Below are 26,513 nucleotides of genomic sequence, written 5' to 3' on the forward strand. Positions count from 1 at the left end.
AATCGAAGAGTGAGACATTGGGTTTGGTTATCAGAAATCTCAGCTCTGTGGCTGTAAGAGATAAGGGTTTATTTCAGGGAAGATATTAGAGCTTTCAGGTCATGAATGCAGTGCTTGAGCTGGGAATTTGAAATCCTGAGCTCATTCTTTTTTCTCCCTTATTGTCTTCAGTGCTATCAGGAGCAACCAGCCAATTCCATTATTCTCTTTAGCTTAACTAAAATAGTCTAAGTTGACAAATACACAGCAATTTTGAACCTTACTTTCTATTGGTATTTGTCCTAGGTTGAATATTATATCTCCCCACTCCCTAAATTTGTATTAATCTAGAACTTATAAATATGACTTTATTAGGGTTGACCCTAAATCCAATATGATTGATCTCCTTATGCTAAGAGGGGACTTTAGACATAGAGACACAGACACATAAGGAGAATATCATGTGACAACAGAGGAACCGATTGGAGTGATGTGTCTAAAGCCAAATGGTAAGAATTGCCAGCAACTGCTAAAAGCTAGGAAGAGGCAAGGAAGTATCTTCCCTAGACCAAGTTTTCAGAGAGAAAGTATGGCCCTAACAACACCTTGATCTCAGACTTGTAGCCTCCAGAACAGTGAAAAAAGAAGTTTAAAATGACTCAGTTGGTGGTAATTGTTATAAGAACATTAAGAAACTAATATAGTATTTGATTAAGAGTGTCCAATCGTGATACTTGTGTGTCTAAAACCACATCATGCCATAATTACTAGTGTCTTCTTTATGACTGGAAACAGATTCATAATGGCTTTAAATCTAGCTAGATCAGATAACCAGTTCCAGAAACTTCAGAAAAGTTTCTTTGTTCTTATATATCTGTCCTCTACAACCACTAACTTGGTACTGAAATCTGTATCAATCAAGAGTCAACCTGAGAAACAGAACCAGCGGAGAAATATATTAAAAAAAAATATTTCAAGGAGTTGGGTTACTTGATTGTGGGGGCTGGGGCGGCCAAATCCAAAATTCATAGGGCAGGCTATCAGAATGGATAGGCTAGAACTATTAGGCATGTCCTCATCCAGATTATCTTGGGTAGTCTCTCTCTCTCTCCCTGTCTTTTTTTTTTTTTTAATTCATGAGAGACACACACAGAGAGAGAGGCAGAGACATAGGCAGAGGGAGAAGCAGGCTCCATGCAGGGAGCCTGATGTGGGACTTGATCCCGGGACTCTGGAATCACGCCCTGAGCCAAAGGCAGATGCTCAACCGCCGAGGCATGCAGGCATCCCAAGGGTAATCTCTCTTAAAGTCAACCGTGAACTTTGATCATATCTGCAAAATACATCACAGCAATACCTCGATTAGTACTTGTTTGAATAAATAAGGGACTTGGCTTAGTCACATTGACACAGAGACTCACAAATTGCAACAAACTTATAAATTAGTTTGAAAAGAATTGAAATCTTGACATTATCCAGTCTTTTCGTGTAGGATCATGGTAAAGTTTAATAATTTTTTTTCCTTAATTTTTTGGCCTCATTTTGTAGGAATTAAAAGATTTCCCCCATTCTAACTTTTTTTTTTTTTGGTAGTATACGAGTTTAATAATAATGGTCATCACATGTTGATCATTTACTATGCATCAGGCCTGCACTAGAAATTTCTTTATCTACTCCCTAAGTCAAAACAAATCACACTTTTATGAGGTTGGGGACAGACAGCCAATATATATATCATTCACGCTATGATATTTCATGTTTTTGTTCTTGTATGGTCCCATTTGTCTGATTTCCATGTCGTTTTGCGGTGGACTTGAAAGTGTTAAAACAGTATTTAGGATCCCAGTTGCTCACTGAGGCCATAAAGATGGCTGGTCTCAACTTGTTGACTTCAGTTTTGGTTGTTCTCAGTTTACCAGCCCGTAGCTGAGGGTTTGATGTGGTGTCGATGAGGTTAATGATAATCCTTCTCTTTTATGGTATCTTAATCTAGGACAAACAATTAAAATGCTATGAAGTGTAGCACCATATATTTTTAGAATCATCCATCCTTTGAGTCCATGGTAAGTAGGAGATATCAGGCTAAAACTGTGTTGTTACTGTGTTTGTATTAGAAATTGAGTCTTCTCGTTCACTTGGATTCTGACCAGTAGTAGACCTACAATGTTCCTTTCCGCATTTGGCTGAACAGATTATGTAAATACTTCTCATTAGGAAAATTCCAGCAATAATGGAAAAATAACTCCCATAAATTAAAAACTGAAAAAGAAAAAGAAAAAGAAATCAATGAATGACATTAAAATGGTTATTTAACAATAAAGGTCGGTAGGGACGCTTTACGGCTAGCTGGGAGATCTTAAAAAGGTCACGGATTCTCTTTCAGCCTCATTTTCTCAATTGTAAAATGAGGGTAATAACAATATTTACACATTTGTTGTGAGGATTAAATGTGTTATTACACATAAGGTATATAGAAGAGTACCTACACAGTAGAATTCAATCAATGTTAACTGTGTTTGTAGTTTTGAAACTCTCCATTAATATAGACTATATATAGACTTCCTTCTTGCTTTCCTTCTTTTTTCATATTCGCATTTAGTATATGAAATTGAGAGTTTTTTTCTTAGACTCTGACATGCTTGATGGAATTTCTATCCAAAAATAACAGTAATAAAAAGAAAGAATACAGTATTTCTACCCAAAATATTGAAATGATATTAATAATGGAAATTAGAACTCATATATGTTCTTAATGAGTAAGTTGAACATTCAACCATTTTTAATGATTTTCCTTAGACATACATATCAAGAGGTCTTGATTATGCTTTATCTTTAAAAAATTTATAGTAACTTTTAAATTTTTCGTTTGCATGGTATGAATTTTCCCTCCCCCCTCCAAACTTCACATGTCTTTATAATTTTAAATGTGTCTTCTGTAAATAGACTATGGTTGCAACCCTTTAAGAATCTAGCCTGAAAATATTTTTTTTTGTTATTTTTATTTTTGTCCTGGTTTATTTAGCTTTGAATTGCTTAATTTTTATTTTTGGAAAATTATAAACATTCACAAAAGAGGATAGGACAGTATCCAAACGCCCACTAATCCCATGACCTGGTTTCATCAATCACCAGCAGCAGCCACTTTTGGTTCCCTAAGGCCCCAATCGCTTTCCCTTCCCCCTCGCAGATTAATTTGAATCCAGTATCACAGGATTGTAATAAATATTTCGGTTTGTATCTTTAAAAAAGAAGGATGTGCAAAAGCGTAACCACAAATCATGAAGACACCTAAAAAATTAACAATTGCTTAGTATCGTCTAGTCAGTACTCAAGTTTCTCTGCTTGTCTCATAATATTTTTAGCTTCTGGGTATGAATCAGGATTCAAATAAGATCCACACATTGTGATTGATTGCTGAATTTCTCAGGACACTATCGATCTTTTGAAAAATGTTATTTGTTGAAAAACTGTAATTTCCCAGATGCAGGTGTTTTTTGGTAGTAATCCTGGATGTCATGTAATGAGTTCTGCTTCCCCTATTTCCTGTAAATTGGCAGTTCAACTTATGAGCTAATTTATTATTTTAGTGACAACTCACATATTTGTATTTTTTTGCCACCATACTTTCCTTATTTTTTATGTTCCTTAATTTTCTCCTCCTTTCTTGAGCTCCTTCATGTAACTATTTTTCCATATACCATATTTTATTCCTCTCTTCTGCATAAAAATTGCATAATCTATTTCTAATTTTTTTCATGGTTCCACTTGAAATATTGACTCTTAAATAAGCAAAGTGATGGTGTATAAAGGTGATGGTGGTGGGAGTTGTCTGCCTTGGACACAGGCGATAAGTAGAGAGACCTACATGTAGAGAGTTTTAAGACTATAATAAAACTGATTAAAAGCCTGTGGCATCTCATTATTGTTATGCTGCAGCAATTTAAATAATGCTGTGATGAAATCCGCCTCCCTGCCAGATGGACTGCCACCCTCCTTGGTGTGCCACCTTAGGAGTCTAATCAATAATCAACAGCATGAAGATCCTTAGTTTTGAACATCTTCTATTGATACATTGTTGTCTGGTACTTGAGGCATCTTTTTAAAGACTCCTCAAGATATAGAATATAAGTGTTATTTTTATTTATTTATTTTTAAAAGATTCTATTCATTTATTCATGAGAGACATGGAGAGAGAGGCAGAGACACAGGTAGAAGGAGAAGCAGGCTCCTCTCAAGGAGCCCAATGTGGGACTCGATCCCGGGTCTCCAGGATCATGACCTGAGCCAAAGGCAGACGCTCAACCACTGAGCCACCCAGGTGCCCCTATTTTTTATTTTTAAAGATTTTATTTATTGATTTTAGAGGTGGGGGAGGGGCAGAGGGAAGAGGGAGAGAGAGAATCTCAAGCAGACTCCCCCAACAGGGGGCTTGATCCCAGGACCCAGAGGTGAAATCAAGAGTTGGATGCTTAACCGAATGAGCCACCCAGGCGCCCCTAACTATTATTCTTTTATTTATTTATATTTTTTCTGTTGTAGAAAAACATATAAGACCTTTATTAAATAAGTTTAGCTTTAAACACATGATTATTTGTATTTCAAATAAATAGCAGATCTTTATTTTTATTATATCCTGTTTCAGGAGTTAAACAGTGTACCAGACTTCCTTTTAAAGTTTTCCTGAGCTGATAAATTCTGCATGCATTGTGGCTGAACTAAGAATGATTTTTCAATTTTCCACCAATTACCAATTACCTTGGTATTCTTGACTTGAGAAACCATACTATTACTATTTTAAATGATTAGTGTTTGTTCAGATTTACTCACACATTTACTTCTTTTTTTCACATTCCTTCTTTTGGGAATACCTTCCTTTTGGGATACTTTTCCTTCTTCCTCAAGTGCATCCTTTAGAAATGGCTTTTGTAAAGATTTTTGTTGATAATGCCCTCATTCTATTTGTCTGAAAATGTTTTGCTCTCATTTTTAAAACGTAGTTTCTCTTTGTCTATAGCGCTAGGCTGGCCAGTATTCTCGGCAACACTTAAAGCCATTGCTCTGCTGGCTTCCACTGGGAGCTACCAACAAGTCAATTGTCTATTATCATTTCTCTGTAGCTGAAGTTCTGTTTCTCTATTTTTAAGATTTATTTTTCTTTGGTTTTCTGCATTTGCCACAGTGTGTTTAGATATGAATTTCTTTTTTTTCTTACAATTAAGAAAATTTTTATTGGAGTTCAATTTTCCAACATATAGCATAACATCCAGTGCTCATCCTGCCAAGTGCCCCCCTCATCACCCAGTCACCCCAAACCCCCATCCACCTCCCCTTCCACTACCCCTTGTTCATTTCCCAGAGTTAGGTGTCTCTCATGTTTTGTCACCCTCACTGATATTTTTACTCATTTTCTCTCCTTTCCCTTTATTCCCTTTCATTTTTTTAAATAATAAATTTATTTTTTATTGGTGTTCAATTTGCCAACATACAGAATAACACCCAGTGCTCATCCCATCAAGTGCCCCCCTCAGTGCCCGTCACCCATTCACCCCCACCCCCCTCCCGCCTCCCCTTCTACCACCCCTAGTTCATTTCCCAGAGTTAGGAGTCTTCATGTTCTGTCTCCCTTTCTGATATTTCCCACACATTTCTTCTCCCTTCCCTTATATTTCCTTTCACTATTATTTATATTCCCCAAATGAATGAGAACATATAATGTTACTTACTTCTCTTTTTTTGAGATTTTGGGGGCTTCTTTCTTAATTTTGAGAATACATGCTATTGATTACTTTTGGAAAATTCTCAGAGAATATTTATCAGCTTCTCTCTACTACCTTTATTATCTCCTCATAGAACTTCAAATAGATATTTGTTTAATTTTCTCACTTTCATTTCCACATGTCTTAATTTTTCCACTTCTCTTTCTCTGTGCTGCATTCTTGGTGATTTCTTCACACTCAATAATTTTTCCTACATATTTAAGGTCCTAATTCTCATGAATTCTATTTTTTCCCAAATATTCACAATCATTCAAGATATATCTTGTCCCATTCTTATGTTATTATTTTCCTTTGTGTACAAACATCTTACTTTATATTCTAATGCTGATAATTCCTCCATCTCAAATCCTTGCTGTGTGATTCTGTTATTTATTATTTCAGTTGGCTTGCTCCTAGTACTTTATATCCAGTCATGATTTTGGATGTTTTTAAACATCATAATCTTATATTTGGTGGAATTTTATCTGAGGCAATTTTTTTTTTTTTTTTTTTTTTAGGTTTCTATATAGAGGAACAGTCTTCCAGAGACCATTTGTTTTGATACCTACAGGTGCCTGGGGCCATTACCAACCAGAGCCTCTTTTAACTACATACTCAGCTTTAGAAAAAAAAATATTTAGGGCACCTGAGTGGCTCAGTGGTTGAGCATCTGGCTTTGGCTCTGGTTTGATCCTGGGGTCCTGGGATCAAGTTCCGCATTGGGCTCCCAGTAGGGAGCCTGCTTCTCCCTCTGCCTGTGTCTCTGCCTCTCTCTGCATGTCTGTCATGAATAAATAAATAAAATCTTTAAAAAAATAGAAAAAAAATGCTTAGCCTATAGACATTGGAACCCAGAATTATGTAAGTGCTGCTTATGAAAGCAAATTTCCAGGGTAAATTCCCTGATACCACCCAGATTCATCTTCTTTGTTGGCGTTTCCCCCATAACTTCATGTTTTGTTCTGTTTTTCTGCTCACTGAGGATGTAGCCCTTGGGGTTGCCACTAAAACCAAAATTCGAGGTCACTGGGAGAATCAGCAGATGCTCGAGCACATGATAGATTTAGTGCTTCCTTGTCTATCTGGTTTCCTGTTCCTGCTTTGACCTCTGAGGAGTGTTCTTATTTCTTACCAATTCAGCCACTTATTAAAAAAATCTTAAATTTATATCCAGGAGTTTTAGGTGCTTTGTAGTGTTAAGGATTTTTTTCTGATACCTAGTTTATTTATGCTATAATGGAAATAAGCCTTTCTTATTTTAATATTGTTAAAAGTCTATAACGTTTAATGGAAGTAAGTCTTTCTTAATTTAATATTTTTTAAAACCCTTGTTGACTTCAAACTTGGGGTTTCTTTTATATATTTTTTTTATTAGAGTTCGATTTGCCAACATAGAGTATAACACCCAGTGCTCATCCTGTCAAGTGCTTCCCTCAGTGCAAAACTTGGGTTTGAATGTGGACACCTGCCCTTCTTCTCCTTCAAATGCAATCCCTCAACCACATTCCTCTGAAGGTACTTGCCTCCGGACCATTTCCACTAGAATAGGCAAGTGAGAAAACAAGACAATATCTGAGGGTCAGGACCCAAACTCACTGAAAATCCTAATAAGTAGTTATTTTGTTTGATAATGAAAATCTGCCCCCAACCCCGTTAAGCTATTCTTTAAGATTCCAAAATAGTTGAAATCGTAGGACCAAAATCCAACAGATCACACATCTCCCATGCTTGAGTTAATGAATGTGAACTGAAAACACTCATCTAAGCTATCTGGACTGGCAAATAGTCCACGCTTTAAACACATCTGAGAAATTTCAGATTTGATGTATGGGAGGCTGCCTGAAATCTGAACAAATCCCCATTTCATGCACTTAAAATAATAGCATCACTGTTCTACTTTTTGTGAAGTAATCTTTCTGTTTAGAGTGCCCCTTCTCTTATGAAGCCCTTTGGGGTTAAAACTAAAAATCCATTTTCATGATTCTAATTTTTATTTAATTTAAGGCAAACGAAAGTACCAGTTATCCTAGCTAGATAATCTAATGGAGTGTGTAATCAGGGGTCCATCTGGTCCCAAAGTGGCTGAGTGCAGTGGCTTCCTGCCAAAAGAGCTGGGGAGGATCATTTTGCATTTCTCAATGAGGACATGAAAGACAGAGCAGGGCAGCAGCTGTGGTTTTCATGACATCGAGGGGTCACTTTACACCAATGGCCTTTCTCTTTTCTTTTTCATGTGTCCTTGTTTGACTTGCTGGTGATGGCATTCAGGACAATCTACCCCCAAATATGACACTTTGGCATGGTGAATATTTTTTAACTAAAGGAATTTGAGACATGGCAGGTGCAGGAAGGACTTCCAGACCTTCCCTTGGAGCAAGTCATAAGACCCTAGTGTCTATACCCAGAGGAAAGAACAACCTTATCTCCAAAGATAAAGGGACGCAGAGAGGAATCTGAATGAACAGGCCATGTGAAGTTTCCCCAATTTACTATTCTTAGCTCATTTCCCTTTTGTTCTATCATATTTTTTTTCTCACGACTTTCCACTCTTTATCAAATCTAGCATAAAAACACTCAGGTTTGACTATTTCTTCAGGTCTTCATTTCCTTATGAAGGTTCCTGTGTTACATAAAACTTGTATCAAATACATTTGTGTGCTATTGTTAATTTGTCTTTGTTACAGAGACTCAGCTCAGAGCCAAATAGGGTGAGAGGAAACAGTATTTTTCCTCCCTGACGGTATCAACAGTTGCTTTTCCTATCTTAAGCTTCAAGACCCTCCAGGGAGGAGGTGGGTGAAAGTAATGAGATTCACGAATGGGAGGTGAATGAATGTCAACTCCCTCAATCAATAAGAAATCTATGGTTACCAAGGTGTTCCTCCTTCCAAGGGGTATCTCTGCAAATTGAGGGGTGGAACCAGGCAGACAGTGAGAGGGTTGGAGGGATATAACAGGTAACCAACTTGTGAATAGTTGGGCATTTTAGTGTGAAACTTGTTATTACATTTTTTTATCTAATAAAGGGATTATTTTTAAAGATTTAATTAATTAATTAATGAGAGAGAGAGAGCCCAAGTGAATGCAGGGAGAGGAGCAGAGGGAGAGGTAGACAGATATAATTTCCAGCAGACTCCCCAGTGAGCACAGAGTCCAATGTGGGGGTCGACCTCAAGACCCTGAGATTGTGGCCTGAGCTAAAACCAAGAGTTGGACATTTAACCAACTGAGCCACCCAGGCACCCCACAAAAGGATTATTTAAAAAAAAATAACCTTTTTTGAATTGTGTGATTATTCACCCACTCTCTCTAAAAGTCCCTCATATTTACAACTATGAATTTCACCTATTTTTTTTAAAAAGCAAAATTCCTCCAGAAAATTATTTTATATCATCAGTATACAACAGTATGTTCATCTGCTTTCACTAAAGATACACTTTCAAGTTATTGCTTCTTATATGACTAGCTAAATTACTCCTTAGCTTTTTTTCTAGATGAGGTAAAAAAGATTTTTTTTTTTTAGCTTTTCTCATGGGTCTTTTCCCCCTAGACTTTCAGTAATATTCAAAGATGTATATGGAGCCTCTTTTTAAAATCTCTATGGTCTTTTAAATTGAAAAATATATAAAAAAACCTGTGTTGTGACAACAGGTTGAGAAGTAATGAGAAAATGGATGAATTAGTTCAGGATGTCTCAAAGCAGATTTCTTTCCACTTAATCTCGATGTCCTACAAAAATGCTGACTTAGGTTGTAGTTTATGTTTCTTAGATTCCAATATTTTAAAATGGCCCTTGAAATTATATTGAAAAGCTCATGAACAAGTGCATAATCAATGATAAATGAATATTTATGGTTGAGATTTGGGAATCATTAATCAATATACCTCTATACTCTTGGATCTCTTGAAGTTTAATTCATGTGCATTTAATTAGATTCCTACTCCAAATCAACTTTAAGAAGGCTGCTTTTCTTCTTTTTTTAATATTTTATTTATTTATTCATGAGAGACACAGAGAGAGACAGGCAGAGTCACAGGCAGAGGGAGAAGCCGGCTTCCTGCAAGGAGCCGATGAAGGACTTGATTCCGGATCCCGGGATCATGGCCTGAGCTGAAGGCAGATGCTCAACCTCTGAGCCACCCAGGCACCCCAAGAAGCCTGCTTTTCAAAACCAGAAATCTACAGTAATACTTTTTTATCTGGGAAATGTTTTATAGAAATAGGATTTGTCTTCTGTTATGCCTTTGGACTGCATATTTTGTGCTTACCCTGCTCTGACCCTTGGGTAAACTAGTCCTTTATTTAGGAGTTGAATTTTACATTAAATAACATACATAGAAGAATCTCAATGAAAATTGTTCTAGCATTAAGGATATTGGCAGAGACGATAAGAGGAGGTAGGTAGAAAGACAAAGAAAGATTTTAGAGGAATGCCCTGAATCTAGACATGCCTTGGTTGAGAAGATAAAACAATTTGAAAATCTTGAATTATCAGGGGAAACAAAGGTGAAGCTCGACTTTTTCTGCCAAATTTAATTTTCACCTTCTGCTTTGGATGTTTGTGTGAATTGCCCAGAAAGATCAATGTGTATTGATTTTCCCACTAAAGAAAAATGCACCATGTATTGAGTACACTACAGGCCAGAAATGGTGCATTTTACAGGCAAGCATCTAATCTGTATAAGACCTCATGAAGTAGGTATTATATTCTCCATGTTACTGAAGAGAAAACTGAGACATTAAAAAAAAACTACATCTCTCGGGGAAGGATGAGCAAGTGGGTGGCAGGTACAAGTAAAATAAGATTGGCCATAAATTTGAGTGATGGATGCCTGGGACATCATGCCACTATTCTTTCTGTTTTTAAGATATATTTGAAATGTTCCCAAATAAAAAAATTCTTAAGAAATCAATAATAAAAAATCAAGATTCAAATACATACTTTGTTGATTTCAAGCTTGTGCTCTCTTGATCACATCACATCATACACCTAGTGATTTCTAAAAAGCTGGAGAGCAAATTTCAAGCTAGATAATAAACCAGGAGTTTAAATTTTATTTTAGAAAGTAACAATTGATCCTTTTATGTTCTCAAAAAGAATTGAGTCTATAGTAATCTTAATTTTAATATTTACTCAATGAAGATCTCTTTCCTTCTACTGAACTACTGTGAGATTTAAATAGATTTCTTAAATATCCTGGTGTTACTCATTCAATTGTGTTTCCTGAAATAATTTTTTTTCTCTTTTTGTTTTTATTTATTTATTTATTTATTTTATTTTATTTTATTTTATTTTTTTTTTTAGTTTTTATTTTTTTTTTATTTTTTTTATTGGTGTTCAATTTACTAACATACAGAATAACACCCAGTGCCCGTCACCCATTCACTCCCACCCCCCGTCTCTTTTTGTTTTTAAAGAAGACGTTTCAATATTCTAAACATTTGCATTAGATATGTGTAGGGACTTGTAAGATTGAACATTTTGTCCATGAGATTGAGTAGGCTTATGAAATTTGTGAGCTAAGCATTAATAAGGTTGAATTTTAGCTATGGCAAGAAAAACCTGTGGAGCTTTGGGTAACGAGAGCCACTTCAGCTGGAATGACTTTTTGGGTCTATTTTAGGTAGTGCTTTCATTCTTTCACCTGCTTAATGAAAAGGTCACCTGTTTAATGAAAAAGTTTCCTAAAAAATAGAATGTATCTGAACTACATCATATTTATATAAAATTATAAAATTTTATAAAAAATTATAAATTATATAAATATATAAATTATGTAAATTTATATATTATTTATAAAATAAATTTATAAAAATTATAAAATTATTCCATTGAAGACACCATGCTAAATGAAGACAAGGCAGAAACAAAAGGCTATTGGTTCTATAATTTCATTTATATGACTTTCTAAAATGAAAAAGCTTTAGGGATAGAAAACCAATGTGTGGGTTGCTGGGGGGTACTGTGGAGAAAGGCAGCTAATGGCAAAGGGGCACTGTCTGGGTGAAGGCGTTGTATTTGATTTTCATGTGGTGGTGGCTACATAGCTTTTTTCCCCCCAAATTAATAGAACTGTATATAAATTTATTTATATGTCAATTTATTGTATGAGAATTATATCTCAGCAAGTCCAATTACTATGTCTAATAATATGTGTGTGTGTGTGTGTGTGTGTGTGTGTGTGTGTAGTTTTCAAAATATGCCTCTGTGTCAATGAAGACACAGAGGTATGCACTTACCTGTATGCTGACCGGAAGCCCCAGTCCCTGGTTGTCAACCACAGCTACAGTAATGACAGTCTGGATCACCAGGGCAATGAAGGTGTTGATTCCGAACACCAGGGCATAGCGTTCCACGCTGAGATTAACAGCAATCTGAAATCTAACAGTGTACAAATGGAAAGAGTTTTGAAAGCACACTATGTGGGTTTTTATTTTATTTTTTTAAAGATTCTTTATTCATTTGAGAGAGAGAGAGAGAGAGAGAGAGAGAGAAAGCAGAGAGAGAACATATGAGCAAGGGAGGGGGTGGCAGAGGGAGAGGGAGACACATATCCTTGCTCACCAGGGAACCCTACACAGGACTCGATTCCAGGATCCAGGACCCTGGGATCATGACTCGAGCTGAAGGCAGACGCTTAACCCACTGAACCACCCAGGCACCCTCATAGGTAAGCTTTTAAATACAGAGAAGGGAATTGTGTTGTTCCCAAGATTTGGCTCCCCTCAGGAAGCCCAGGCCTCTGTTGGCAGTCTCCTGCTAAAAAGCTCTTCCAGCAGAGAAAAAGGAACAAGGGTAAGTGGCATAGTGAAGTGTTATATTTTAACATTCCATGAGATGTGATATATTATGAGAATTTAAAACTAATTAACCTTTTCTAAAATTAAACCAAATATTCCAAATGTTCTGCAATAAGGGAACACTGAACATTATCGGACGTGGATATGGTGTAGGAGTCACTTTTTAACCTAGACATATCAATGAATAAATCAAAAGTCAATCTGATGAGTTTTTACTTATTTGTAGGCTGTTCACCGCATCGTTGACTGTCTACATTAGAAGTTTCAGAGTCTAATAGGTAAATTTTTTTTTCTAGAAAACACACAAATTATTTTCTTTCACAGTCAAGTCAATCTGGCAATTAGTTCATTTTGAATTGGTTGGTTTTTAAAATTTAGTCAGGCAAGACTGACATACATACATTTGAATTCTTCCATCTAATTCAGCTAAAATACTTATGACTCGAATTTATTCAAAAATAAGAAAACAGAGGCACCTGGGTGGCTCAGTCAGTGAAGCATCTGCCTTCGGCCCAGGGTCCTTGGATCCAGCCCTGTGTGGGGTCCCCTGCTCAGTGGGGAGTCTACTTCTCCCTCTCCCCCTGTCTTCCCACACTACTCATGCTCTCTCTCTATAGTCTCTCAAGTAAATAAATAACTAAATAAATAAGTAACTAAATAAATAAATAAAATTTTAAAAAATACAGAAGCAAATGGAAAGTTTTAACTATGGGTTTTAACATCCCTTCCCCAAATCATCATATTAAAAGACAAATATAAGCATTTAAAAATCATGTGATTCAATGAAAATGTATTATTTCAGTGAAAAAATTACCAACTAAACATAACAAAACCTATAAATAACCCTAGATTCCACAAAGTGAATATAACACGTGGTCCAAATGGGCCTTATAATTTCAGGGGTTCCTTGCTCAGCTAACAATTTTTTCCTCTGGAAAAAAATATTACACTACATAGATGCTCTTAAAACCTAGATTACATCAAACGGCAGATTCCCTTTCAGTATGCAAATTATTTCAGATTGGAATCTTGATTTAATCAGTACAGATGCTTAAACAATGCATCAGCAATTACTTGGTTTTGGATAAGACCTTTATATGTGGGGGGTTCATATGGAGTCATAATGCTGACGTCAGGCTGAGGGTGGCATTGAATCCTAAGATTTTTCAGTCTAAGCCCAAAAAGTATTTCTCCAGGTAACTGAAATGACAAGGAATCATACTGTCTAAAATTTTATTTCAAAGCTCTTCCTGAGTCATAAAACTATGATGCAGAGTACACTGCTCAGGGCTAATATACTCTTGGAAAGAGAATTATATTCATGTTCTTCTGTTAGGCATTTTTTAGCATTCAATACACATGAGCCTCTGGGATAGTCTGTAATTTAAAGATTGAACCAATTTGAAATTTTATTTGATCATTTACGTTCCATGTATCATGACATTATGGGATTGGTGTTTACCAATTTACCCTATAACTCAAAGGAAAGTAATAGGAACAATTTATAAAGCATTAAAAAACACATTATTTTGTGCCAATATAAAAATAGAATGGTTAAATTAAAAAGATCAATAGCTCAAAGTTACTATTCTTTATGTTGTATTATTGTATTTGTTCATTGCTTTTTTTTTTTTTTCAAGAAATGCTAACCAAATGTTTATCATGAAGCAAGGGTAAGTATCGGGGCATACCAATGAATAAGCATGATTTTTCCCCTCACAGAGCTTACACTTCAACAGGGAATACGTAACTGAACCCAGACAACTGCTTTGACTAATATTTAATTAAATTTATCAGTTTTTATCATGAAAAAGAAGTAGAAAAATATCTTCTTTTATAGACTAATCATATTTTTTTAATATGAACTTCTTGTATCACATGATGGTTGAAACCATGGATGGTTGATCATAGAATTTCTTCCAAATCTGAACACTAACGCTTTACATTAGAAATACATTTATCCTACATGTACTAAATTTATTTTAAAATTTTCTTAGAAGTTAGAATAGTAAAAAGACGTGAATGAAGTTACAGAGACTGGATTCACCTACAGATGATATTCTATCAGTATTCTGAAGCTGGACATGGGAGTGATAATTTCATTTAGCACCAAATTTGAGAGATCTATGAGGTCAAGTTCTTTTCTTTGCCCCACTATGAGTGTATATCCTGACACTAAGATCAATCATGTGACTGAATTGATAAACTAGATGAAAGACGATCACTGAGCTTTATGTAGAATGTTCTGTACATATTGTCTGGGAAAAGCTTGACCATCAGCATATGAATTCCATCTTCACGGCCTCCCAGAATCTCAGCATTCTTATTATTCATGTGGCTTAACCCTCTACTTCCTCATATCTGTGATAAATCACTCTGAGAATTTCTTAACACACCAAAACATTTTGGTTGATTGAGTTTTCCTGAACTATCTATATTCTGACAGTTAATCTTACTATTTTTTTTCCAGATTTTCCTATTTGGTTCTTTAGAAGAACAATATTGACTTGCTTCATGGTATGCAATAGAAATGCAGATGGCTGTGAGCCAATATGTTCTGAAATATTCAAGAATAATATACTTTTACTTTTTCACTGTGTGGAAGCTGTGGTCAGTACAAATAACTCTGAAAAATTATTTTTACTAATTTTCAAGTTCTCCATCTTCCTAAATGTAGCCATGGAGCAGTAAACCAAACTAATTTAGGTTTGGCTTGAGTCCTTTTTCCTAATCGAGAGTTAGATTGCTAAGAGAAAACAAAACATTTTGAATAATTTCTAACATAAAAGTGGGGGAAGGTAGAGATCTCCTTGTTAGTATGCTGAAGATCAGAAAAGACTGAAATAACAATAAGAAAATAACAGGATAAACCAAAAATCATACTATTCCATAAAGAAAACATAAGTATAGTTAAATTGCCGAAAATCAAATAAACCAGAAAATCCTAGAAGTAGCCAAAAGTAAAATTCTCATCACATTTAGTGGAACAACAATGAGAATGACAATGAACTCCTTAATGCAAGCTGGAAGACAATGGAATAATAAATCTTTAAAATGCTGAATGGAAAAAAACCCCCACCACTATTGACTTAGAATTCCAATCAGCAAAAATATACTTAAATGACAATAAAATGTATTTTCAAATAAAATTTGAGAGAAATTATTCACCAGGAGGTTCACACTACAAGAAATGTTAAAGGAAGTTTTCAGGCTGAAGGGAATCAACAGTAAAAGGAAACATGGATCTATAAAAAAAAAAAGAAAAAAAAAGAAAAAAAAAGAAAGAAAACTATTGGGAATGGCAAATCTATGAGCAAATTATTTTTTTCTTGTCTTAATTTTTAAAAATATAATTTTCTGTTTAAAGCAAATAGAATAATAATGTACTGTAGCATTTATAACAGAAACTGAAGTGAAATCTATAAAACAGTACAAGGGACAGGGAGTAAATGGAATTATGTAAAGTATTTATACACAAAGTAGTATAATATTAATTTAAGAAAAACTGATGGGTTAAAAACCTAATCCTACTAAAAACATAAAGACTTAGCCAAGGAAAACAAATAGAAGAAATAAAAATGGAATTAAAAAGAAAGCTCAAAAAAACCCAAACAAACAAAAAGAAAGCTCAATTAACTTCAAAAGAGGGATAAAGACAAATGAACAATTGGGACAAATAGTAAAGAAATAACAAACTTGTGGAGTTAACCCCAATTGTAAGTTACATGGAGTTCACAGGCGAGTTTCTTTAATGTGTAAATTAATGATTTAAATGAATGTTTGAGTTTCTTGGATATATAAATTAAATTAATGCTTTTGATCAAATTTGGGAACTTTTTGGTCATTGCTTCTTTACAGGTGTTTTTTTTCTTCCTCTTTATGTTCTCTTCTTCTGGGACTTCATAATGCATATATTGATATATTTTATGGTGTTCCATAGGCCTCTAAGAAAAGTTTAAATCCAAAGAGCATGCCAAAATTATGCAGCTGATAATGTTAAGTCGAGGAAAAATATTTTCAGATGTTTGCTTTATCCATGATCCACTTTCTAATTAAAATTAAACATATTACCACACAGGAAATGATGAGTAACACCTACCTAATCCTTTTAGATATTCTCTAGGCAGCATTCATCACTTCTCTTAGCTCATTTTCTTTCTTTTTTAATTAATTGAGATAAAATATTCTCTATGTTTAAACTGCTGTATGATTTAACATTTATTATCTTTATATGTAGTTTTATAGAACAGCTTCACTTCTACAACTGCCCTGAAACTATTTGAAGAAACAGATGTGCTGTGATTTTTCAAGCAGGTAGGGAAAATTGGGAGTGAAAACTAAACTGAATCACTATTAGATACAATCACATCTTATTTTGTTATTAAATAAAACAAAACCAAAGCAGAGAAATTGGAACAATGGTACGCTGTTGGTGGGAATATAAAATGGTGCAGCCACTATGGGCAACAGTATGGATGTTCCTGAACAAATTAAAAATAAGACAACCAGGCACCTGGGTAGCTCAGTGGTTGAGCATCTGTCTTTGGCTCAGGTCATGAACCCAGGATCCAGGATTGAATCCCACATCGGTCTCCCTGCGAGGAGCCTGCTTCTCCCTCTGCCTGTGTCTCTGCCTCTCTCTCTCTCTCTCTCTCTCTCTCTGTGTCTCTCATGAATAAATAAATAAAATCTAAAAAAAAATAAAAAAATAAAAATAGGATGACCATACAATCCAGAAATTCACACTTCTGAGTATTTATCCAAAATAGTTGAAACCAGAACTTAGGAGAAATATGAGCACCCCCATGTTTGTTATACTGCTATTCACAGTAGCCAAGATATGACAACAACCTAAATGTCTATAGATGGATTAATTAATAAAGAAAATGTAGTACATATATGCAATTGACTATTAGCCTTTAAAAAGAAGGAAATCCTGCCATATGCAACAACATGGATGAATCTTGGGAACACTAAATAGGAGGACAAATGTTGCATGATTCCATTTATATGATGTATCTAAAATAATCAAATTTATAGAAGCAAATAATAGAGTGGTGGTTTCCAGGGGCTGAGTAGAGGGGAAAATTAAGTTGCTACTTAATGTGTATAAATATGTATCTTTCAGTCATGCAACATAAATAAGTTCTAGCAGTCTGAAGTACAACATCATGCCTAGAGATAAGAATCTTGTAATACCTACTTAAAAATCTGCTAAGAGGGATAGATCTCATGCTAAGTGTTTAAAAAAAGACTACAAAAGAAAAAATTAATAAAATTACTCCATTAAATAAGTACAGTATAAAAACATTAAAAATCAAAACCTCAGAGTATATCATTGTTTATTAGTTGTGAGAACTTTGAATGATTTTTACTGGGTTAATAACCCTAATCGAGTCCCAAGAGAAAGTCAGTTAAAATAAGAATATAGTTCTGTTGTGTCTTATTTTAAACATTAAATATAACATTGCAAATGCTATTCAGAAGAACTGGAAGAATGAATAAATAAATCTGTCTCGTTGCTTCAGATTTAGATCAAGAAATGATAAATACTTACGCTGCTATTGTTATGAGAAGCATGTAACTTGACTTGAAGATCAAAAAACCAGCATAGCACACCCAAATATTAGTCGTGTAATGCATGAGAAATAGAGAACCTGCATCTGCAGCTGAGAATATCGCCAGGGCCAGCTCTCCCAGGAGATCCCAGTTGACTTTCACACAGCCTGCTGTGAAGGCAGCCAGAGCCCCTGGAAAGAAAGGAACCGATGTATAGTACAACCTGTCATCCACACGTAACAAAGTAGGGCACCATTTTGTTAAAATTCACATTGGATAGACATTGAAGCATTTCCAGGCTATGGTAAAACATGTTGACTTATTGTGAACTTAGATTGAATGAAAATCACTTGATCTAGTTCTATGAAGTGTACATATCTTTTTCTCTTAAAGTTTGAAATAGACCAGCTGAATTTGGGTTTCCATAAATCACAGACTGGAACGGCCCCATAGAGGCCATTTTTCTTTCTTTCTTCTTCCCTTTGAGGAGATAAAACTCGGGTTCAGAAATCTGATGTCAAACAAAAACCAAACCAGACTTTGATAGGAAGAGGCTTTATTCAGAAGAAAGACTTGCAATAGGGAGAACGCTGTGATTGCCAAAATCTGCAAGCATCTTGAAATCAAATAGAAAAAGGGTTTTCTTTTGTAAGGGCACTTCTCTGTAGGGCAAGTAGACATAAGCAAGATCTTTGGAGAGGAAGCTGGACAAGCAAGGGGAAATGATCAGTGGAAACGGACAGGAAAGTGTCCTGCTGTGGTCAGTCAATTTTCCGGAGAAGCTGATGGGGGGCTGGGGCACATTCCATACTATGTTGTGTTTACTCAGAGTTGGGGCAAGCAAAATGTGAGGCGTCTATAATAAGGAGAGGAGCCTGACTCAAGTTCAGTCAAGACAAAGCACAGTGTAAGGAATGGTCATTTGTGAATACTTGGTGACCAAGTGAGGCATCAAGTTCTTCAAATTGAATGCCAGTCCTTGCTACCATGTCCTTCTCTGTGCCCATGCTATGAATGCTCTAGCAAGGAGGGATTCTCTTTCTCTGTCCTTACCTCTGTTTTCTCTATCTTCTCTATAACATCGATTTGAAAATGTCTTCAAATCCCTGAAAGATACGAAATCTTTTTTCAAGAATTCTCTCCTTACAATTTCCCCTCATTTGTTAGTTTAATCATTCCCCTCTTTATTTGCTGACTCATTCCTTCACCTACCCACCCATCAAACACTTTTGAGCTTCTCTGTGGGAAAATATGGTGGTCAACTTTGGATCCTTGCTCTTGAAAATAATATAGTCTACTGGAGAAATTGGATTTATCAATTTATAGTTTTAATAGTGTGATAAGGATTGTGAAAGTGCTGACCCCAACTCAAATTTAAACTAACTATAACCTAGTGGTTCTCCCAAGGGAATTTTTGCCCTTCAGGGGACAGATGGCACTATTTGAAGACAACTTTGGCTGCCATGACTTGGCAGGGGTAGTGTTGGTGTTGGTGGTAGTATGCTAAGGGGATCTAGAGGGTTGAGACCAATGATGCTGTGGGACATCTTACAATGCATATGACAGGCCCCAGGACAAAGAGTTTTCCCGCCCAAAATGTCAATAATGCTGAGGATGAGAAAATTGACCCAAGCCCTATATGTAGTCACAAGACATATGCCAGGACAAATTCATTTAATAATGCTCATTATGTAGACATGCTTTATGATGTATACATTGTGCCGTGAATGAAGCAATCAATTGTCAGGTTTCCTGCTACCCTTAGCTTTCTTTCTTAAAGAAAGAAGGCTTAGGCCAGCAGACCAGTCCTTCTTCACCTGGTTCTGCCTAAAAATTTGACACTAATTAGGGTCCTCCCTATCACAAAGAGACTAAAGAAATATTATATTTAGAAGGCTTTTAAAGAATTAATTTTATGAACCTTTTACCTTTTCTACAGATGCCCTCAGTAAGGGCACATTATCTGAAGAGAGGATTTTTTTTTCTCCCCTTTCCTGAGGAGCAAGTCCTTAGGGAGGAAGTGGATTTAAGGTAAATAAATCCTAGAACAGGTTTCTAGGAGTCAAATGGAATTTTTAGAAAGGGAAGTCAGAAGAATATTACCTCAACAATGGACCCTGAAATGTTCAACAAATATGTGGGTGTGGAACACCCCAACTTCAAAAATATTATCTTCAAAGTCTTATTTGATGTGAAAGCTTTGTTATGTCAGGAAAATCCATGTGCATTGTTGGGCTCACTTCAAAGCTAGCTCTGGGCTCTACCCTTTGGACTTTAGAGCATTAACTCTGTGTCAGCCCATCGTCCCTCCTTCTCTTCACCTCACTCTCTTTGGAAAAGAATTTCAAGCTTCACAAACTATGTTCTGGGGGAAATGAAGCATGCAGGGACAAGAATCTAGGAAGCCCCAAACCACTATAGCTTCTCAACCAGGAGGGAAGTTTTTGGAAAGTAGAAAGCCTAGGACAAGGTTGAAGGGTGAAGCCTGTAGCAGAAGCTAGAAAACCTCCTTCCCCCAGAGACCTACTCAAAGTCACTCAGTCTCACTGCCTCATCCTCTTGGTCAAAATGCAATATCAGAAATCCGCCTATAGGTAAATAAGGTTGAAGCAGACGCTTACCAGTCAGCTCAAGAGGAAGCAGTAAATGCTCAGGAACATACATATCCTCTTGGAGGGCCTGTCTCACCCACCATATCACCTCCCGCCCCCCACCTGCCTTTCTCCTTTTCTATTACACTTTGTCTTTTACAGCCATTTTCTCCACAGGCAAGGATTACTATTTGTTAGTGGCTACCGTGGAGGGTCACAGTTCTTACTGGTTCATACTGATGACAAATGAATGAAAGTATATAATGTAGGAAAGGGCAGAGAGAAAATTATACAAGATAATACAATAACCTCGCTGTATAGAAGAGATGGGATGGAAGATTGTAAGAATCCAGTCTGGAGTCACTATTATTCTAACAAATATCTGGATATGGTAAGGAATGAGGAAGCTGAGTCCGGGAAATAATCTTAATCAGAAGACAGCAAGCTTTGCCAAATCCCTACATGTAGAGTTAAGGAGAGATATAAATATATTATTTAAGTTGTCTCAATGGGAACTTTGAAATGATAAAGTAGCTCCTAGAATAGATTTCAAATATCTTTGGCCACAGTCTGAAAAAGGAATATATTTTATATGTCCACTAGTACATACATATGAGTATGTAAACAGAATTTTCACAAAATAGAACTTATCCTTATAAGCCACAATGTATTCTATTCTAAATTTTCTATTCTGTTCTTTTTTTAAAGCCACATTTTAAAAAAGATTTTATTTGTTTATGACACAGAAAGAGAGAGAGGCAGAGACACAGGCAGAGGGAGAAGCAGGCTCCATGAGGGAGCCTGATATGGGACTTGATCCCAGGATTCCAGGATCACACCCTGGGCGGAAGGCAGGTGCTAAACCACTGAGCCACCCAGGTGTCCCTGTTCTGTTCTTTGATTTAAAAATGCTGGTCAGAAATCCACTACATTGATTTCAAGATCTTTACTCTATAAAGGGCTGGGTAGTAAATATTTTAGGCATGTGGATCCCATAGCCTTCTTTGTTTTTATTTGGTTGCTTGCCTGGATTTGTTATTTTTACAACCCTTGTCATATATTATTTTTTCTCTTACAACCTCTTAAAAATGTAAACTTTTAGCTCTGGTGGGCATGAGCCATTGTTTGCCACTTCTATTAATGGTTTGCAAACTGTAGTTTCTAAAGACCAGAGTTACAGAGCAGTTAGAGAGGAAAGTGATGAGATAGCTTAACCTTAAAGCATTCAACTCTTTATGGCCAAACCAGGTTCAGCCAATGGGACACAAATTTGCAGTCCCTGTTTATATGGATTGGTAAAACTTTATCTTCCATGGATAGCTATGTCAATCTTCCCTTATGTTCATTCCCTCTTTTAAATTTTGTGGCAAAAATTCTTTTCTTTTTTGGTATTCAGTGTTGAAATCACTACAACCAATCGACCTAAGACTATGATTTGGAAGACTATCTCTCCTGCACATCGAAAAGATAGTCTGGTATACCGACCTCCAAAGGTTGCCAGGGCTTCTACTGCTCCATTATAGATTGTAGAACTTTGGGATGGTGCCTTGTAATCCCACAGGATTTGGACATAGTTCAAAACCTGGTTAAAACCTGCTGTGGAGAAGGCCCACCACAGGGACCAGTAAAAAAGATGCTTTGAGGAGTAACAACCCTTCAGATCTTGGAACCACTGCACAAAAACTCTCAAAGTTACATTTCCTGGCTTTGGAGTGCTCAATGGACCATCATCTTGGTTCCTTGAAAGGGTGAATATTTCTTGGTAGACTGGTTTGTGATCCGTTTGCGGTTCCTCTAAGAAAGCATCTTTTCCTGGTGGCTTTGGAGGAGTTTCTTTGCTGGGTTTTGCATGAAAAAACATGCTCTTCTTAGGCATTGGTAGGAAAAGTGAGAAAAGAAAGGCCACACAGACAGAGGCCAAGGATATGACATTGAGGTAAAAGTACGATACGTTGGCCAGGGACACCAGGAGCTGGGCCAGCACCGAGGCCGCTGTGTAGGCCACAAGTGTGATGCTCCTGCAGTAGCCACTCACTTTCTGATAGTGCTCCGGGCTGACCACGCTATAAATGTAGGCATAGTAGGCCACCTCGGTGGCAGAGACCATCCCATAGAAGAACTCTAGCACCTGCATGGCTCTTAATCCTTGACCAAATACAAGCAACAACCAGGTGATGATGAAGCTGATCCCTTGCAGGATAATGACTGGTTTGTAGCGAACGTAGTCGGTGAGGATGAACACGGGGAGCAGCAGCACCAGATAAGAGTATGTCCAAATTGGAAAGATCTCATTTGTGATCTGTAAGAGTAAATGGGGAGGGTGTGAGGACAAAAGCACCAGCAGTGAAACACACCATAGATCTCACAGGTATATATATTATCCAGATGACATGTATCCATCCTAGGACATATCGTTTGGCCCCACATCAATTTGATACTTCACATGAGTTTCTGACAATATGGTGGAAAGCTATGGGAGCTGAAATTCAAGGAAACAAAGTGCAAAAATCATAGATCTTCCTAACATGTGGGTTCCTTCCTCCAGATATAAAGAAAGAGCAGTTATTATTCTTAGTTATCTGGTTCTTTCATTTTTTATTTAAATATTTTTAAAATTTATTTATGAGAGAGAGAGAGAGAGAGAGAGAGGCAGAGACATAGGCAAAGGGAGAAGCAGGCTCCCGGCAGGGAACCTGACACAGGACTCGATCCCAGGACTCCAGGATGACATCCTGAGCCAAAGGCAGATGCTCAACCACTGAACCACCCAGGCATCCCTGCTTCTTTCATTTTTTAAAATGGAATGTGATCTACATAAGCCACTGAGGCTGGGAAAGAGGCCATAATGCATATGTTAGCCTTACCAGCTTTCCCAGGGCCGTGTAGGGCTGCTCGCTTGCTGTTGCCTGTCCTTTTAAAATAGTTTACCCTTCTTCAATAAGGTTAACAAGAATGTTTCAGTACTGGTTGAACCTGACCATATTTACCTTTGATTCACATCAGTATGTAAAACGTGCAGCTATCTAGAGATCATCTGGGTGACCAGAAACACATAGGCCAAATGACCAGTTCCAGACTGAATATCAGAAGAGGGAACACTAGTCTGTCTTCAGTTCTTCTGCATTCATGGCCTTTTTTTTCTTGGGCTGCTTTGGAGGAGCCATGAGAAACCCCTTAGTATGTCTCTGGTTTAAATCAGCTTTGGTCATGGTTTTCCAGGAAACACTGGTGGTATCAGCAAATCATCTGAGTCCACCAATAATACATAATTATTTTCGCTTCTGTAAGCGAGATCTATAGTGGATGGAAGATCATGTAAAGAAGGCTGGGGTGGGCCCTCTTAAATCTCTGTTCTTTCAGGGTCTCGCTGACCCTCTCAAATCCCAGGGTCTCAGATCACTGACATAAACCCACCAGTTTACTAAGCCTGAGAGTGTCCTTCATTTTGACCTACTCTGTGCCCTTACTCCTTGAGTTTTCAGGTCACCTTTTACCTAAATGTTCTTAGAGTTTGGTAGAACTTTATTCTGGATCTTCTTGACATTTAGGTGTAGTCACTAACCCAGCAAAAGCTACCTTCAAGATCTGTTTTTTGTGACTGGCTCTGGAGTATAAATCCAGCCCTGAGCTATCTCCCAGCCAAACCTCTTTGCACCTACTGGCATTCAAGATTGGCATGTGCTTTTTTTTTTTTTTTTTTTAATTGGGAAAGTGGTGGATTGGTTTAGAGGTCAGAATTTCCTTAGTTAGGGTGGAACATGAGGATGGTTTCTGGGAGAGGAAGGCCATGGGAGATACAACTGTGATGCCGCATTTGCTGAATAACCAGCCCGTAAAATGGGTGTGACATTTTTTCCCCTAGATAAATCGAATTGTGTGATCTTATTATTGCTCAGTGACTAAAGTGATGGTTCTCAAATGTTAGCATGTGTCAGATTCACCTGGAGGGTGTGTTAAAACAACCAGATTTTCAGACTCAGTAGTTCCAGGGCAGGGCCTATATATGGACATTTCTAACAAGTTTCCAAATGATGCTCTTGCACTGGTCTGAGGACCCCACTTTGAGAACCACTGACTCATAGGCTCCTTAGGATTAGATCCTCTGACCTAACTGAAAGCTAACAACAGCCTTAATATCGGTACATAAAGAGAAAAAAAAAAAAAGCTTCAGAGGATTTTTTTGCATATACTTTTTCCTAACTTTTTCCCCCCAAATCTTATACTATCCTCTAAGGTTTGTAGTTATAAGTAGGCATGGCTTTATTTTAGGTTCATGATAATTAGCAGTGACATCCTGGAGTATTGCTTTTGTACAGCTGACAGATTGTTTTGAAGCCACCACATTTTTGTGGTGGCGAAGTTTTATATTTTTACATGACAAATAGAAATCATTAAGGCCTATTTTTCACATTTGAGACTGTAAGGAGTGCTGATACTTTGCTCTTACCCAAGGCTTTAGACATTGTTCTAACAAGATATAAATCTAAGATAAGCATGTTACTAAACTTACCGCGCTGAGGCTTATATTTTTATCTGGTCCTGCTAAATAAGGTATGACAAATGGCTCTGATGGTTTCATCATTGAGAAGAATCCAAAGCAGCAGAGGTTTACTGTGGGAAAAACCCAAGAATGGCTTGGTGATGTCCGGCAACAATTCATGGATGGTTAACCTGCTGGAAGAAAAAGAAAAAAGCAAGTCAGAAGATTGATGGTTTCTTTTCATCAAATGTCCCCATGCTCCATTTGTCCTTTGGTCTTAAAAATGAAAACAGGAAAATCGTGGTGACAGTAAATATATATCACAGGTCAAAACACAGGGACTTGAGTCTTGTCTTTGGGTTTCTTGGTGTAAAGAGAATGGTAATGGTTACTTAAAAACACTGAAGCAAGGAGGTTAAGTTTCATGTCAGCTGGAATGGCGGGGTCACTGAGGAAAAAAAGTACACTCCCCAGTACGGCAAGCCTGTTGGTCATGCTCTCCCGTAATCTTTTACAGTAGAAAGAAGTCAGAGAATTTCTCCTCAGGCAGAAATCTTGGGCATTAGATAAGATTGGTGGAATTTTTTTTTTTTTTTTTTTTTTTTTTGGTGGTGGAATTTTGATAAACATAGTTGCTAAGCAAACATCTGCTTCATGCCCCCCATCATGAGCCTATTACCTTGTCGTGGTTGATGAACTGGAAATCCATTTTAATGAGTGCTTTTAACTGGTGAATAAAATAGCCTTTGGTTAGTGAAGATTTATAAAGCAGATAGACCCCTTGCTCTTTCTGAGAACCAAACTCAGGGTGAACCTTGGTTTAACATGAGAAGCTTCTAGTAATTTGAATTGTCATCTTCCCAAGTGGATTCATTTGTTTTTAATACCTCTCTTCAGAGGAATTACATGACATGTAGACAATATGGTGTCATGGATGAAATTTAACAGTACTCAGAAGTACTTTTCTGAGTTGATATTTAGCTCTTGCTCTGTTCCTATTTTTCCCCACCCCTGTTGCTAATACTGAAACCTGAGAACTTTTTTCGGGAGGATAAGCCTTACCCTCAGCTGACTGAGGGAAGACATGGGCAGCCTTTAGAAAGGCAATCCACTGCTCTGAGAGGACCACAATCGCTCAGTCACTCAGTCACTCAGTCATTGACCATTTCTTCCCTGAAACTTCCAGACCCTCTCCATCTTCTCTCCCGCCTTAATCTCTGCTTCCTTTCAGTTACAGCCCAGGTGAGGCAGTATGGCGCGACAGTCAGAGGCAGGGCTCTGGAGACAATAGGGTCCAAATTCTTCTCTGCTACTTACAAGCATGTCAACTTTGGCCAGTTACTGGA

General features: G+C 36.9%; 1 protein-coding gene across 8 annotated transcripts in view; it reads right to left on the minus strand.

Moving 5' to 3' along the window:
• Positions 1 to 1,629: 1,629 nt before the first annotated feature.
• LOC486150 (thiamine transporter 2-like) overlaps positions 1,630 to 26,513 on the minus strand; it is a 42,550-nt gene continuing 17,666 nt past the window's right edge. For 6 of the 8 annotated variants that reach the window (XM_038574036.1, XM_038574032.1, XM_038574035.1 and 3 more), the window contains 5 exons: positions 25,198 to 25,361; positions 22,173 to 22,986; positions 18,095 to 18,287; positions 11,977 to 12,118; positions 1,630 to 2,238 (listed from right to left, as the gene is read on the minus strand). In XM_038574036.1, the coding sequence (XP_038429964.1) occupies positions 2,062 to 2,238; positions 11,977 to 12,118; positions 18,095 to 18,287; positions 22,173 to 22,986; positions 25,198 to 25,347 (1,476 nt within the window). In that variant the 5' untranslated portion in view covers positions 25,348 to 25,361 and the 3' untranslated portion in view covers positions 1,630 to 2,061. Of the gene's footprint in view, positions 2,239 to 11,976; positions 12,119 to 18,094; positions 18,288 to 22,172; positions 22,987 to 25,197; positions 25,362 to 25,846; positions 25,893 to 26,513 lie in introns of those variants that run through there. The other 2 variants (XM_038574037.1, XM_038574030.1) reach the window with 2 other exon arrangements.

This window comes from Canis lupus, chromosome 25 (genome assembly GCF_011100685.1).
Source record: "Canis lupus familiaris isolate Mischka breed German Shepherd chromosome 25, alternate assembly UU_Cfam_GSD_1.0, whole genome shotgun sequence".
In the NCBI taxonomy this organism is placed as follows: domain Eukaryota; kingdom Metazoa; phylum Chordata; class Mammalia; order Carnivora; family Canidae; genus Canis; species Canis lupus.